Here is a 16,325-nt window from a genome sequence, read left to right on the forward strand (position 1 = left end):
CGGGTGGAGGCACTAATCCTAAGGGAGGAAGGGAAGGAAGGTCGGAGAGCAAGTCAACCTGAGCCATACTTGCACGCCTGCTCGCAGCCTTGCCAGAGCAGCACTGGCAGACATCTGAAAGGGACCTGTCCTGACAGAAAGGTGCTTGATAAAAGGGAGAAACACTACTTTTAAATTTACACAAGTCAGTTCTATTTCAATTCCACTGCCCTGTTAGTTTTTCTTTTTAAGAGCTGTTTTGTGGGCAAGACAGCAATTTCAAACCACTGTGGGGAAAAAACGGGTTAGTACAGTATTATGTTTATAGACTAGGAAATTGCAAGAGCGTTGATAGCACCCTGTTCCTTAATATTAAACTCAAATCTCAGGAGCTAAGGCAGTAGGGCCCATGGATTTGCCAGTGATCTCCTGCCCATACTGTTGGCTGAAACAGACATATCCTACACATAAGATTTGGGCATCCCTGCATCTGGGACCGGGGACTGTGCAAAAAATGAACTGGGGAAGCACAATGAAGTCTAGAACAGGAATTGTGCGCAGCAACTCTGTACCGGACATAGGAGCATTGAAGCCCCACCAAATGAACACAGAGTCACTGAAGCTCTGTGGCAAAGTCCTTTCCACCACAGATACATTTTTGGGGCCATCTCTGTGCCCTGTACTTGAAAAGTCTCAGCACTTCTCCAGTAATGAAAGAAAGACAAAAAGTTTTATTGAACAGGAAAACTAGAAGTGACAGCTTTTCAGTCTACTAAAAATAACTAAATGCTATAGTGTAAATAGTGTAACGGTTGGCATGCAGGTACAGCAGGCAGTTAAGAAAGCAAATGGCCTTCATCGCGAGGGGATTTGAGTACAGGGGCAGGGAGGTGTTACTACAGTTGTACAGGGCCTTGGTGAGGCCACACCTGGAGTATTGTGTACAGTTTTGGTCTCCTAACTTGAGGAAGGACATTCTTGCTATTGAGGGAGTGCAGCGAAGGTTCACCAAACTGATTCCCGGGATAGCGGGACTGACATATCAAGAAAGACTGGATCAACTGGGCTTGTATTCACTGGAGTTCAGAAGAATGAGAGGGGATCTCATAGAAACGTTTAAAATTCTGACGGGTTTAGACAGGTTAGATGCAGGGAGAATGTTCCCAATGTTGGGGAAGTCCAGAACCAGGGGTCACAGTCGAAGGATAAGGGGTAAGCCATTTAGGACCGAGATGAGGAGAAACTTCTTCACCCAGAGAGTGGTGAACCTGTGGAATTCTCTACCACAGAAAGTTGTTGAGGCCAATTCACTAAATATATTCAAAAAGGAGTTAGATGTAGTCCTTACTACTAGGGAGATCAAGGGGTATGGCGAGAAAGCAGGAATGGGGTACTGAGGTTGCATGTTCAGCCATGAACTCATTGAATGGCGGTGCAGGCTCGAAGGGCCAAATGGCCTGCTCCTGCACCTATTTTCTATGTTTCTATGTTATGAAATCATGCTCTTGGTGGGGAGCCATGCCCATTGGGAGATGATATTGGGAAATTGTAAGCATGTAAGAACATAATAAGAACACAGGAATTGGGTGCACAAGTAGGCCATACGGCCCTTCGAGCCTGCTCCACCATTCAATAACATCAATTAGAAAATTAGAAAAGAAACCATGGGGAGTGAGCCTGCGATTTCTAGATTCGCTGTACCAGTGGGCAAGGGCTGGTTCCACATGAATGCATTTGCAAAATTAGCCCTTGTAGAAAATGTCAGCTCAACATTGGATTACACTTCAAAGCTACCCTCAGCTGCCCACACGGGTAAAAGGCCCGACTTAGCGCAGGACTAAACCATACGGTCGCACTCTTTGCTGTGTCAACTGCTCTCTGCCAGGGTGGCAGTGGGGTGCTACAACTGGTCTCAGTACCTCTATGCTAGGGAAGTGGAAAGTCAATTAGGATCCTGTCCGTGATGCTGCCTATATTCAAATATGGCACTCACTGCCTGGACTCGCACACATTAAAATGCACATTTGGCAATGTATCGGAAGACAGCCAGCCCAAGTGGAACTGTACCTGCATGAGTCAGCAGAGACGGAGAAGAAACAAGAGACTTTTTTGTTTAAATAATGCAATTTCACTTTCAAACTATAAACTTTCTATATGAATCAAAAACTCACCACTGTAACATGAGAAACCCACCACCCCCCACAGATGATTCTCCACAGTGAGATGGGCTAAAGAAGACACCAAGAGCGCAATCTCCATGCTCCACCTTCTATTGGGGTGGGTTCTGGGGCAATACTGGGCGAGTTGGTCAGGGCTACGCGCTGCTCCGCGCAGCGCTGACGCGGTTCAACGCCCCTCCCTGCTGGTTAAACGGGAGGGCCGCTGTGCACTCTGCCATGCCTCTGATGGCCTCCACTGGGCCACCAGGACGGCGTGGTGCCAAGGCCGTAGCCCGGCACCAAAATGGAGTGCCAGGCTGCAAGATGGCGGCCCCACCACGCCAGAGAAGTAAAGAAGGGGCCGACCGGTAAGTTGGCCAAACAGTTAAGATGGCGGAGAGGGGCACCCCCCGACCTTCCCTTTAACCTCCGCCCCGCGAGCGGAGGTCGGTCCTGACGCTGATACCACTAGCGGCAGCCTTGCGGAGGCGCTGGCCAATATCCGGCGCGGGTCACCACGCATGGCGATGATGGCACCGCCGGTTGCACGACGGCCCGGGTCACTACCGGTAGGGCACTGCACTACCGTGGCAGTGCCTTTGCTAACTCCGCAGGAGCTGGTAGTGCCCCCGCGCCCCCCCCCCCCAGGGGGGGCAACTGTTTCACGCCCCTGGTGCACTAACTGGTGGCGCTAAGCAGGGCAATTGCAACCCACTGATGCTTTTCATCAAGTATTGAGTGAAACTCCGAGTAGAATCAACAATGGGCCTCTCTTGCACATTTTCTAGTGAGTGATCGCAGGACAATTGATATCTAAGAGTCCTCGTGACTCGTGCGTGGCAGGCCTAGATGTTAATTTAAAAAAAGGATGGGTAGCTGGCTAAGTTTTACAATTTTAGGTTCCTGGGACAGAACATTGTACAACAGAAGTGCACATTGGGAATGCAGGTGCACAGGTCAGGTGCACACCTGTGGCACCCATGGTTATCTGTATTAATCTTAACAGATGGAAAATTTTGAGGCCACAAATCTGGCACACTGACCTTTGCACACACTAGCATTCCCGATATGCACTCGCGACACCAAATACTCTGCACTGGGAATTCTAAATTGTAAAATCTAACCAGGGTAGAACAGAAGCAAATTTTCAGCCTTGACATGAAAGGAAGTTCAAGGACATCTGCTGTACTGTTCATCTGGTGCAGAACAGCATGATAAAAGGACCCGATATCTGCGACCTACAGAAAACATCTTGGGCAATGGTAATCATCAGAAGATTCAAAACAGTGGTAGGATTTTTAATGTCACCAGAATGATAAAAGTTACCTAGGAGAACACACATGCATCAACATGTGCTATCATTGTTCTTTAGTAAGAGAATTAAAAAGTTAGGATGAAAGTTCAAATCTCACCTTTTCTTTCGGCTTTTTAGTTTTTAACTGAATATTGAAACGAGCAGGAGCTTTCTTCTGCTTGATCAGTTCTAGTGCTGGGGAAACAAAGATCTTTAATAAGCGACAGATCAAAATGAACATTTTACTGACAACAGGTTCAGATTTTATGAGGCATTTTTACCCCTTAAATGCTTCAAATTCAGTAAAATCCTGTTATCTGGCCCTTTTATGCCTGAGAATCAACAGGGGCTTAGTGGTACCTTTAACAAAAAAATGCACCATGGAGCTCTCGGATTGGTCAGTTGGTAGAGGCAGCATACAGACCAGAAGGTCACAGGTTCAACTCCCAGTCCGTGCTTGATAGGCTGATGTCAGCCAGTGCAACATTTGGGGCTCTACAAATGGTCTTGGTGCTCTAGGAGAGAGGGTGGAAATCAGGCCAAGTTCCTGCTCCTGGTCGCGATCCAGTGACCATCTAGACACAACATGTGGTATCGGCTGAGGTCAGGGTGGGGCTCGGCTGTGATGCCCCCTCGAGGTGAATATCCCAGCATCATTCACTGTGTGAAGTTCAGTTATGGGAAATCGCCACAAGGGCAAGGTACCAAAATGGTGCCTGTAGAACTGACCGCAGCAGAACAGGGCGAGATACAGACATCCTATGGTACAGCTGGTAGTGTACAAGTTCACTGTACCATGGATTGGTGGTAAGTGTGTAGCTTTCCCCCACAGATGGTCCAGGCATGGTTGGGGAGAGGTCCCATGCAGCTAAGACACCTCAGATCGACCCTCAGGAGGAGCATTATAGCGGAAGACTGAGAACAGACCGGGAAATGGTGTATTGCTCAAGGCCCCCCCCCCCTCCCCACTAGCAAGAAAGGAAGGAAATAAAACAAATAAATTGGAAGATAAATTGGAGACGTGGCTCCAGGATGAGCAGGGCTGGGAACTCAACATCCAGGGGTATTCAACATTCAGGAAGGATAGAATAAAAGGAAAAGGAGGTGGGGTAGCATTGCTGGTTAAGGAGGAGATTAAGGCAATAGTTAGGAAGGACATTAGCTTGGATGATGTGGAATCTATATGGGTAGAGCTGCAGAACACCAAAGGGCAAAAAACGTTAGTGGGAGTTGTGTACAGACCTCCAAACAGTAGTAGTGATGTTGGGGAGGGCATCAAACAGGAAATTAGGGGTGCGTGCAATAAAGGTGCAGCAGTTATAATGGGTGACTTTAATATGCACATAGATTGGGCTAACCAAACTGGAAGCAATACGGTGGAGGAGGAGTTTCTGGAGTGCATAAGGGATGGTTTTTTAGACCAATATGTCGAGGAACCAACTAGGAGGGAGGCCATCTTAGACTGGGTGTTATGTAATGAGAAAGGATTAATTAGCAATCTCGTTGTGCGAGGCCCCTTGGGGAAGAGTGACCATAATATGGTGGAATTCTGCATTAGGATGGAGAATGAAACAGTTAATTCAGAGACCATGGTCCAGAACTTAAAGAAGGCTAACTTTGAAGGTATGAGGCGTGAATTGGCTGAGATGGATTGGCGAATGATACTTAAGGGGTTGACTGTGGATGGGCAATGGCAGACATTTAGAGACCGCATGGATGAACTACAACAATTGTACATTCCTGTCTGGCATAGAAATAAAAAAGGGAAGGTGGCTCAACCGTGGCTATCAAGGGAAATCAGGGATAGTATTAAAGCCAAGGAAGTGGCATACAAATTGGCCAGAAATAGCAGCGAACCTGGGGACTGGGAGAAATTTAGAACTCAGCAGAGGAGGACAAAGGGTTTGATTAGGGCAGGGAAAATGGAGTATGAGAAGAAGCTTGCAGGGAACATTAAGACGGATTGCAAAAGTTTCTATAGATATGTAAAGAGAAAAAGGTTAGTAAAGACAAATGTAGGTCCCCTGCAGTCAGAATCAGGGGAAGTCATAACGGGGAACAAAGAAATGGCGGACCAATTGAACAAGTACTTTGGTTCGGTATTCACGAAGGAGGACACGAACAACCTTCCGGTTATAAAAGGGGTCGGGGGGTCTAGTAAGGAGGAGGAACTGAGGGAAATCCTTATTAGCCGGGAAATTGTGTTGGGGAAATTGATGGGATTGAAGGCCGATAAATCCCCAGGGCCTGATGGACTGCATCCCAGAGTACTTAAGGAGGTGGCCTTGGAAATAGTGGATGCGTTGACAGTCATTTTCCAACATTCCATTGACTCTGGATCAGTTCCTATGGAGTGGAGGGTAGCCAATGTAACCCCACTTTTTAAAAAAGGAGGGAGAGAGAAAACAGGGAATTATAGACCGGTCAGCCTGACATCGGTAGTGGGTAAAATGATGGAATCAATTATTAAGGATGTCATAGCAGTGCATTTGGAAAGAGGTGACATGATAGGTCCAAGTCAGCATGGATTTGTGAAAGGGAAATCATGCTTGACAAATCTTCTGGAATTTTTTGAGGATGTTTCCAGTAGAGTGGATAAGGGAGAACCAGTTGATGTGGTATATTTGGACTTTCAGAAGGCGTTCGACAAGGTCCCACACAAGAGATTGATGTGCAAAGTTAGAGCACATGGGATTGGGGGTAGTGTACTGACATGGATTGAGAACTGGTTGTCAGACAGGAAGCAAAGAGTAGGAGTAAATGGGTACTTTTCAGAATGGCAGGCAGTGACTAGTGGGGTACCGCAAGGTTCTGTGCTGGGGCCCCAGCTGTTTACACTGTACATTAATGATTTAGATGAGGGGATTAAATGTAGTATCTCCAAATTTGCGGATGACACTAAGTTGGGTGGCAGTGTGAGCTGCGAGGAGGATGCTGTGAGGCTGCAGAGCGACTTGGATAGGTTAGGTGAGTGGGCAAATGCATGGCAGATGAAGTATAATGTGGATAAATGTGAGGTTATCCACTTTGGTGGTAAAAACAGAGAGACAGACTATTATCTGAATGGTGACAGATTAGGAAAAGGGGAGGTGCAAAGAGACCTGGGTGTCATGGTACATCAGTCATTGAAGGTTGGCATGCAGGTGCAGCAGGCGGTTAAGAAAGCAAATGGCATGTTGGCCTTCATAGCAAGGGTATTTGAGTACAGGGGCAGGGAGGTGTTGCTACAGTTGTACAGGGCATTGGTGAGGCCACACCTGGAGTATTGTGTACAGTTTTGGTCTCCTAACCTGAGGAAGGACATTCTTGCTATTGAGGGAGTGCAGCGAAGGTTCACCAGACTGATTCCCGGGATGGCGGGACTGACCTATCAAGAAAGACTGGATCAACTGGGCTTGTATTCACTGGAGTTCAGAAGAATGAGAGGGGACCTCATAGAAACATATAAAATTCTGACGGGGTTAGACAGGTTAGATGCAGGAAGAATGTTCCCAATGTTGGGGAAGTCCAGAACCAGGGGTCACAGTCTAAGGATAAGGGGTAAGCCATTTAGGACCGAGATGCGGAGGAACTTCTTCACCCAGAGAGTGGTGAACCTGTGGAATTCTCTACCACAGAAAGTTGTTGAGGCCAATTCACTAAATATATTCAAAAAGGAGTTAGATGAGGTCCTTACTGCTAGGGGGATCAAGGGGTATGGCGAGAAAGCAGGAATGGGGTACTGAAGTTGAATGTTCAGCCATGAACTCATTGAATGGCGGTGCAGGCTAGAAGGGCCGAATGGCCTACTCCTGCACCTATTTTCTATGTTTCTATGCATTATATATTTCAGGTACTAGACACTAAACCAACGGTAAAACATTCCAAAACCAAATGTAGCAGTCCTTCAACTCATTAAACAGGCACGTCACAGTTATTGTAGCGCAAGACAACATGACTCTGGTTTCAGGGAGCGCTATGCTTAAAGTCAGGAGGTTCTCATTATAACATAAGAACATAAGAAATAGCCATTTGGCCCCTCGAGCCTGCTCTGCCATTGAATAAGATCATGGCTGATCTGATCATGGACTCAGCGCCACTTTCCTGTCTGCTCCCCATAACCCTTTATTCCCTTATCGCTCAAAAATCTGTCCATCTCCGCCTTAAATATATTCAATGACCCAGCCTCCACAGCTCTCTGGGACAGAGAATTTTACAGATTTACAATTCAGAGAAGAAATTCCTCCTCATAGAAACATAGGAAATAGGTGCAGGAGTAGGCCATTCACCCTTCGAGCCTGCATCACCATTCAATAAGATCATGGCTGATCATTCACCTCAGTACCCCTTTCCTGCTTTCTCTCCATACCCCTTGATCCCTTTAGCCGTAAGGGCCATATCCAACTCCCTCTGGAATGTATCTAACGAACTGGCATCAACAACTCTCTGCGGAAGAGCATTCCACAGGTTAACAACTCTCTGAATGAAAAAGTTTCTCCTCATCTCGGTCCCAAATGCCTTACCTCTTATCCTTAGACTGTGACCCCCTGGTTCTGAACTCCCCCAACATCAGGAACATTCTTCCTGCTTCTAACCTGTCCAGTCCCGTCAGAATTTTATGTTTCTATGAGAGCCCCTCTCATTCTTCTAAACTCCAGTGAATACAGGCCCAGTCTATCCAGTCTCTCCTCATATGTCAGCCCTGCCACCCCAGGAATCAGTCTGGTGAACCTTCGCTGCACTTCCTCAACAGCATGAACGTCCTCCCTCAGTTTAGGGGACCAAAACTGAACACAATATTCCAGGTGAGGCCTCACCAAGGCCCTGTACAGCTGCAGCAAGACCTCCCTGCTCTTATACTCAAATCCCCTAGATATGAAGGCCAACATGCCATTTGCCTTCTTCACCGCCTGCTGTACCTGCATGCCAACTTTCAATGACTGATGAACCATGACACCCAGGTTTCGTTGCACCTCCCCTTTTCCTAATCTGCCGCCATTCAGATAATATTCTGCCTTCATGTTTTTGCCACCAAAGTGGATAGTCTCACATTTATCCACATTATACTGTATCTGCCATGCATTTGCCCACTCACCTAACCTGTCCAAGTCACCCTGTAGCCTCTTAGCATCCTCCTCACAGCTCACACCGAGCTTAGTGCCATCTGCAAACTTGGAGATATTACTCTCAATTCCTTCATCTAAATCATTGATGTATATTGTAAATAGCTGGGTTCCCAGCACTGAGACCTGCGGCACCCCACTAGTCACTGCCTGCCATTCTGAAAAGGATCCGTTTATCCCGAATCTCTGCTTCCTGTCTGCCAACCAGTTCTCTATCCACATCAATACATTACCCCCAATACCATGTGCTTTAATTTTGTACACCAATTTCTTGTGTGGACCTTGTCAAAAGCCTTTTGAAAGTCCAAATACACCACATTCACTGGTTCTCCCTTGTCCACTCTACTTGTTACATCCTCAAAAGATTCTAGAAGATTTGACAAGCATGATTTCCCTTTCATAAATCCATGCTGACTTGGACCGATCCTGTCACTGCTTTCCAAATGCGCTGCTATTTCATCTTTAATAACTGATTCCAACATTTTCCCCACCACTGATGTTAGGCTAACTGGTCTATAATTACCCGTTTTCTCTCTCCCTCCTTTCTTAAAAAGTGGTGTTACATTAGCTACCCTCCAGTCTATAGGAACTGATCCAGAGTCAATAGACTGTTGGAAAATGATCACCAATGCATCCACTAGTTCTAGGGCCACTTCCTTAAGTACTCTGGGATGCAGCTGATCAGGCCCTGGGGATTTATCGGCCTTCAATCCCATTAATTTCTCTAACACAATTTTCTGACCAAAAAGGATTTCCTTCAGTTTCTCCTTCTCACTGAACCCTCGGTCCCCTAGTATTTTTGGAACGTTATTTGTGTCTTCCTTCGTGAAGACAGAACCTAAGTATTTGTTCAATTGGTCTGTCATTTCTTTGTTCCCCATTATAAATTCACCTGATTGCAAGGGACCTAAGTTTGTCTTAACTGATCTTTTACTCTTCACATATCTATAGAAGCTTTTGCAGTCAGTTTTTATGTTCCCTGCAAGCTTCCTCTCATACTCTATTTTCCCCCTCCTAATTAAACCCTTTGTCCTCCTCTGCTGAATTCTAAATTTCTCCTTTTTCTGGCCAATTTTTATGCCTCTTCCTTGGATTTAACACTATCCCTAATTTCCCTTGTTAGCCATGGTTGAGCCACCTTACCCGTTTTATTTTTACTCCAGATAGGGATGTACAATTGTTGAAGTTTTAAATGGGTGGCCCTTATTCTGAGACTCTGCCCCCTAGTTTTAGTTTTCCCTATGAGTGGAAATATCCTCTCTGCATCCACCTTGTCGAGCCGTCTCATTTTCTTACATGTTTCGATAAGATCACTCTCATTCTTCTGAACTCCAAAGAGGATAGATCCAACCTAGTCAACCTATCTTCATAAGTCACCCCCTCATTTCCGGAATCAACCTAGTGGACCTTCTCTGAACAACCTCCGAGGCAAGTACATCCTTCCTTAAATACAGAGACCAAAACTGTACGCAGTACTCTAGGTGTGGCCTCACCAATACCCTGTACAGTTGTAGCAGGACTTCTCTGCTTTTATACTCCATCCCCCTTGCAATAAAGACTAACATTCCATTTGCCTTCCTAATTACTTGCTGTACCTGCACACTAACGTTTTGTGTTTCATGCACAAGGACCCCTAGGTCCCTCGGTGCAGCTCCACTTCGCAATTTTTCTCTATTTAAATTATAATTTGCTTTTCTATTTTTTCTGCCAAAGTGGATAACCTCAAATTTTCCAACATTATACTCCATCTGCCAAATTTTTGCCCACTCACTTAGCCTGTCTCTATCCCTTTGCAGATTTCTTGTTTCCTCCTCACAATTTGCTCTCCCGCCCAGTTTTGCATCATCAGTAAACTTGGCGACATTACACTCGGTCCCTTCAAGTCATTAATAAAGAGTGTAAATAGTTGAGGCCCCAGCACCGATCCCTGCAGCACCCCACTAGTTACTGTTTGCCAACTGGAAAATGACCCATTTATCCTGACTCTGTTTTCTGTTAGCCAATCCTCTATCCATGTTAATATATTACCCGCAACCCCGTGAACTTTTATCTTGTGCACTAACCTTTTATGTGGCACCTTATCAAATGTCTTCTGGAAATCCAAATACACCACATCCACTGGTTCCCCCTTATCCACCCTGCTCGTTACATCCTCAAAGAACACCAGCAAATCTGTCAATCATGATTTCCCTTTCATAAAATCATGCTGACTCTGCTTGATTGAATTATGCTTTTCAAAATGTCCTGCTACTGCTTCCTTAATAGTGGACTTCAGCATTTTCCCAACGACGAAACAACCTTGACCGTCTCCTGAGACACTCTGCACTAAGCAGTTCCTGTATGGCATGCAAGCACTCCTTAAAACTCAGCAAAAAAAGCCCCAGAACAATCACAGATGGGCCACCGTGTGATAGCGTTATTTGGCACGAACAATGTCTCCCCTACAGCAATACACCAACTCGTGGCAGGAGAAGACAGAATGCACGCTGTCACGAAAGGCATAGAGAAGTGGTGAACTCAGATGAATGGTGCGACAACAGGGAGATGACAGCTCAAAGGAAATAGGAGAGAAATGAAAATTAACCAAACTTTTAATCACAATGTACAAACTTTACAGAATTCTCCAGCACTTTTACACTGGGATAGCTCTCTCCAATCTCATCTTGAGACAGGGCGTGTTTACCTTGCGGGGGGGGTGGGGGTGGTCATCGTTAGTGTCAACCAATTCCATGGTGTGACATCTCTTGGTCACAGGCTGGCAAATCGCAACGCAGCTTGTAGGGGTGGTAGATCTGGTTGCAATGTCACCCTGTCCACGCTCCTCCCCCACTCCGCCCCTCCCCCACCCCCACCCCCTAAAAATCCTCAAACCTATATCCGACTGGGAACAAAGTGCCGTTATTGCTACAAGTGCACTGTACCACTGGGAGGGGGTGGGTGAGGGGGAGGGAAGCGTCTTGCTGGGATGAAAACCTGCACCTTGAAATTATGCTGTGCAACATTAATACATTTATTTCAACTGAGTTGACGTTTTCTTAAAATGGTGGACAGAGGAATTTCATACGAAAATGTTACCAATACCACAGAGCACAAGCTTACAGCAACGATGTGTGTATTTGTGTAATACAAAACATGCCAAGTTCCAGTTATGTTCGGATTACCTGAATCTGTTTGTAGTGGCTGCTTTTTCTTTGGCTCATTCAGCACAGGCCTGACTGATTCTTTCTTGAGTTGCACAGGACCTGACTGCTGAGGCATGCTGGGGTCAGGTGGCTGAGGGGGCTGTTTGCTAGGTTTCCGCGCAGGTGAAACCATCACAGCCGGTTGCCGGGCTTCAGAAGGCAGAGAGGAACCGCCTTCCCCCAACGGCTGGTCAGTGTGTTGATGAGGAACCTGGTTTATTTTCTGGGCGTGCTCTTGTCCTTGCGAAACGCCCTGGGGGGAGCTTTTATGGCTGGAATCGGAATGTTGTTTTACTGGTGGCACCTCCTTCTTCTCTTGTACTTTTGTTTTCTTTTCCTTTTTCTTTACTAAGAATCAAAGTTAAAATTCATCAGTTAAATAATGAACAGGACACAATCCTCATCAAGCTTAACCCATTTACCTCCCTTCTTTCCTGAAGGCAGCGACCCATGATGCAATATCGTTTTCAGCAGGCATCAACATGCCTCATTCAAACAGCCATTTTTCATGCTGGGTAGGCCATTATATCAAGGGGAGCTTCAACCCAATTATCAATTCTATCCTCATAGGACTACCACGAATATTCAATTTCCAGACGTGCTCCTTACACTGTGATAAGGAGCGCGGACAGTGCAATATTTTTTTTACCCCCTCCCCAACTCCAGGGGAGCTTAGACTGCGAACCCAACACAGTGCAGGCTCTATATGACTCAGTACTGCAGAACACGGTGCATTCATCCAGGAGCCAACAGGCGACCACCAACCCAAAACATTCTTGCTACATTCATATTCTGTGCAGGTGCATCCGGAGAGTAAACTGCTCTCTTCCTTCCAATCCACAAATATCCTAACATCTACTTAATTTCAGATCCTTTCTGCTGTAAAAAAAATCCACTGACAATCCCCCCCCCCCCCCACTCCCAAATCACACAATACTCTAACCTGGGGATGTACAAGGCAACACCTACAGGTTTAAATCCAACCTGCTCTGATTATTTTAAAAGGGTCTAGGAAGTTTTCAGTAGGACCTGACGCATATAATCATCCAAGAAGAATGAATTTCACATTGCCTACTTGAATACTCTTTGCACAACCCCAAACACTAAGAAAAGTTATAAATTGCTAATAAAAAATTAAGGGCAATGGAGAAATCACTAGACGAGCATTAACAGTGCCATTAGGCAGGGGTCTAGTGTGATATCGTCAATAATATGGGGAAGAAAATTACAAAATAGGGATGGTTCAGAGGAAACAAAACTAATTTTTACCTGTTATACAAATATACTGTTTCTCTCAGTAAATATTCATTTTTATAAATGAGCAATAAATAAGATGGTTCCTTAACTATTAGCATACATATCTTGGGGGTACATTAAAAACTTTTTGTTTAAAGTTTCAATATCATAATAGTCACCGCACTTCAATACAATTAAATGTAGGTGAAGTACTTTGGCAATTCACTGACAGATATCCTAAGGCACTATGCAAGTGCAAGTCTTGCTTTTCTATCTAGGTAGCAAATGCAAGGTTGTAAAATTCACCGATCGTGAAGCACAAAGACGGAACCAAATACAAATGACCAAGAACACGGCAGAGTTAAAAGGAAATCTGACGGAACTCACCTTTAACTGGTTTCGGAGGAGGTGCTTTAGAAGGCATCCATTGGAGATTCTGACATTTTCGCATCCTGCATTCACAAGAAGGTAGTGAGTTATTACAGATATAGAAGAGAGAAAATAGATTAATAAGGAACAAAAATTGTAGCATGCACATGACATTTTCAGACACTGCACCGTTGACAGTTTAATACTAAAGTCCCAAAGTTGAGACACTCAGCTCCTGGCACAGTCTGCTCCTGGCACAGTCTGGATCGCCTTCAGAGAATCAGCCATAAAATCAAGAGCGGTGTGCTGACTCCCATGCCTGATTCTCACAATATCAGGGGTTATATATAAAAATACACAAAGATTTGTGATGTAACATTTTCTAGGAGGGATTGGATGGCCAGTGGATTCAAATCCAGTGGAGAATTAGGAAGATACATCTCCTGTCTCTGCTGATCGTAAAGGTCCAATGTGAAATGCATTTAGGCAACCTCAATACTCGGAGGGCTTGGAGTTTGAATGCCAGGCTCTTCTGCTGTTTAGACTTGAATATGCTCTACAGCTCAACAAAGATAGAGTTTGGTACCCGGGGAGTCAGACCACTGCACGTTATAAGCAAATGCTATTTTAGATGCTTTTTATGTTAACTATCTCTCCTTCCATTCCTAAAGGCACTGACTCTTGCTGGGGGATGGTACCATGCATACCAGTTGCCCTCCAGTAACTCACTCAAGCAGCCATTCTAGGTGAGCCTGGACAAAGCGTGTTGGCAGCAGGCTCGACCAGAAAAAAGACACACAAATCAAGTATCCACATGCACTTTTCAGCTAAGTTCATTCAATAGGGATCAAGGGCAGGATCCCAGGCTGATTTTACAACAACAGGAAACAAACTCAAATTGTAGCATTCCATCTGCTTTCCTGAATGAGATCAGCTAACCCAACACAAACCAGGGATTAAACCTGGAACCTTCCCAGTCTTGCTGCTAAATAATTCTCTACCAACACCTGTCTACACACATCAGGGATTTAACATTAAATTAAGGCCCAGTCTGCCTGTTAAGGTGGACATTAAAGATCCCATGACACTATTTGAAGAGTAGGGAATTCCCAGCATTCATTCCTCCATCAATACCACGAAACTGGTCATTTGTCTCATTTGCTGTTTGTAAGATCACGCTGTATGCAAAGTGGCCACCACATTCGCCTATATAACAAATATCTACACTTCAAAAGTAATTTCTGTGAAGTACTTTGAGATGTTTCTCAGAGACACAATAAATCACTATCTTATACTCATTCGAAAGCCGCTGCAAACAGCTAGTTATGAAGTCCCACTCACTTGCAGCATTGCTTCTTCACATTCCGGCCACCAAACTTGGGCTTGTCCAAGCAGTTTGTACATTGGCCGCAATCGTCTGGAACCTGACAGCCCGGACACTGCCCGCACCTACGTGACCTCCTCCCTTTCCGAACGATGGGCTCCTGGGGGACCTTGTGCTTGGCGATTGGTTTGATGATTGGTGCGGGTGGTTCAGCATCCTCTGACCCAGCTACAGATGATTTATCTGCAACATACAGGGATGCGGTTTCACGTCGGTCATTTCCTTTGGCAGAAAAGATTACAATCTAATCCAGTAACTTTCTGTGTGGCAGAGCCCTCCACAAACATGGTGACAGACATTCCCAGGGACCCTCTGTAAATATTGATTCGTTGCTGCAAAGCGTGTAATTTAACTTCCAAAAAGCAATATTAGCCACCTGAAGAGAGAGAATGCTGCCACGAAATGATTTTTTCTTTAAGCATACAAAAGAAGTAAATTTAGGCCAACAAGTAAAGAAATAATGTAGAATACTGAATTCTTAAGACATCATGGTTATAATTTTGACACCATTGAGACCCCCCCTTCCCCCCTCCATGATTCCTTTCATGTTTTTGGGTTCTCAGACCTCAGTTTGAAAACTATGAGCTAATCCACCAGCTCCATCGTAGTTCTAGCCCAGGAGTGTAAAAATGGAAAACCAAAAGGCAAATATGGAACTCTTGTACTTTTCTTGGGCCTGTAGAAGTTTTCATTTTACACAATTGTGCTCCCAGTGGGAGCATATCAAAAAGTTAACGACAGAAAATCGTGGAGAGTGCCTGTTCACATTCCGGGTAAGCTCTCCCATGGGTGAGGCTTCCCACTGGGAGTGTACTTTCATAAAATCAATCTTCACATCTAGAAGCGACATTTTATAGGAAGATAAGACTTACAGCAATAGAAAAGACCACTTCCATCTCTCTTGCAGGTCCCAAACCTTGAATAATACCATACACTTGTCTCTCTGAAAACCCTCAGTCCCTTTCTCTGCGAAGCATCCCAAGTATCTATCTAGTCCCCATGTGAATTTGCTGACTCTCTCCACTCCACTGCTTCCCCAACGCAGATTATTCCATATTTTCACTACACTCTTATGTAAAATCACTTGTTCACCTTCCCTCATTCGAGCTAGAGTCCAGACCCTCTGGTAAAGTCTGCAATTAAGTCAAACACATATTTATAATTAATTTCCTCGTGTATTAGCACATCATAATATAAGTGTGTCTTACAAAGTAACCTTAATTGATAATGTAAATGCTTTAGATTGAATGTTGTGATGGCTTCATTACAACTCCACACACTAAACTGCTTGGAAACACTGAGCTCGGTACAGCTTCGCTCAAGCACTACTGTCCGTGCAGAAGGCATAAGTAAAGGCCACGTACTTACAAGGCAGCCATGAATTTAAAACTCTACATTGTCATGGCTTTTGAGACAACTGATACCTTAAACCATCAGTATGGGGTTGGAAACTCAAGATTGGAATTTCCCATCCTCATTATTAGTCAACTGAGACAATACAAAACATTACTACAGATTAGAGTGCATTGCCAGACACTAAGAATAGAGCTGCAACTTGCTTGATCAGAACTAAACTGAAGCTGGATTCCAACAACCTATTATCTTTCTACCACAAAGATC

General features: G+C 45.0%; 1 protein-coding gene across 5 annotated transcripts in view; it reads right to left on the minus strand.

Annotated features, from left to right (window-relative positions):
• Nucleotides 1-16,325, minus strand: part of kmt2a (lysine (K)-specific methyltransferase 2A) — a 173,993-nt gene that overhangs the window by 91,979 nt on the left and 65,689 nt on the right. For all 5 annotated transcript variants that reach the window (XM_070894510.1, XM_070894509.1, XM_070894508.1 and 2 more), the window contains exons 5-8: nucleotides 14,663-14,888; nucleotides 13,340-13,404; nucleotides 11,696-12,064; nucleotides 3,551-3,627 (exon numbers count right to left, since the gene is read on the minus strand). In XM_070894510.1, coding sequence (XP_070750611.1) covers nucleotides 3,551-3,627; nucleotides 11,696-12,064; nucleotides 13,340-13,404; nucleotides 14,663-14,888 — 737 coding nt within the window. The remainder of the gene's footprint in view (nucleotides 1-3,550; nucleotides 3,628-11,695; nucleotides 12,065-13,339; nucleotides 13,405-14,662; nucleotides 14,889-16,325) is intronic.

This window comes from Pristiophorus japonicus, chromosome 11 (genome assembly GCF_044704955.1).
Source record: "Pristiophorus japonicus isolate sPriJap1 chromosome 11, sPriJap1.hap1, whole genome shotgun sequence".
Taxonomy (NCBI): Eukaryota; Metazoa; Chordata; class Chondrichthyes; family Pristiophoridae; genus Pristiophorus; species Pristiophorus japonicus.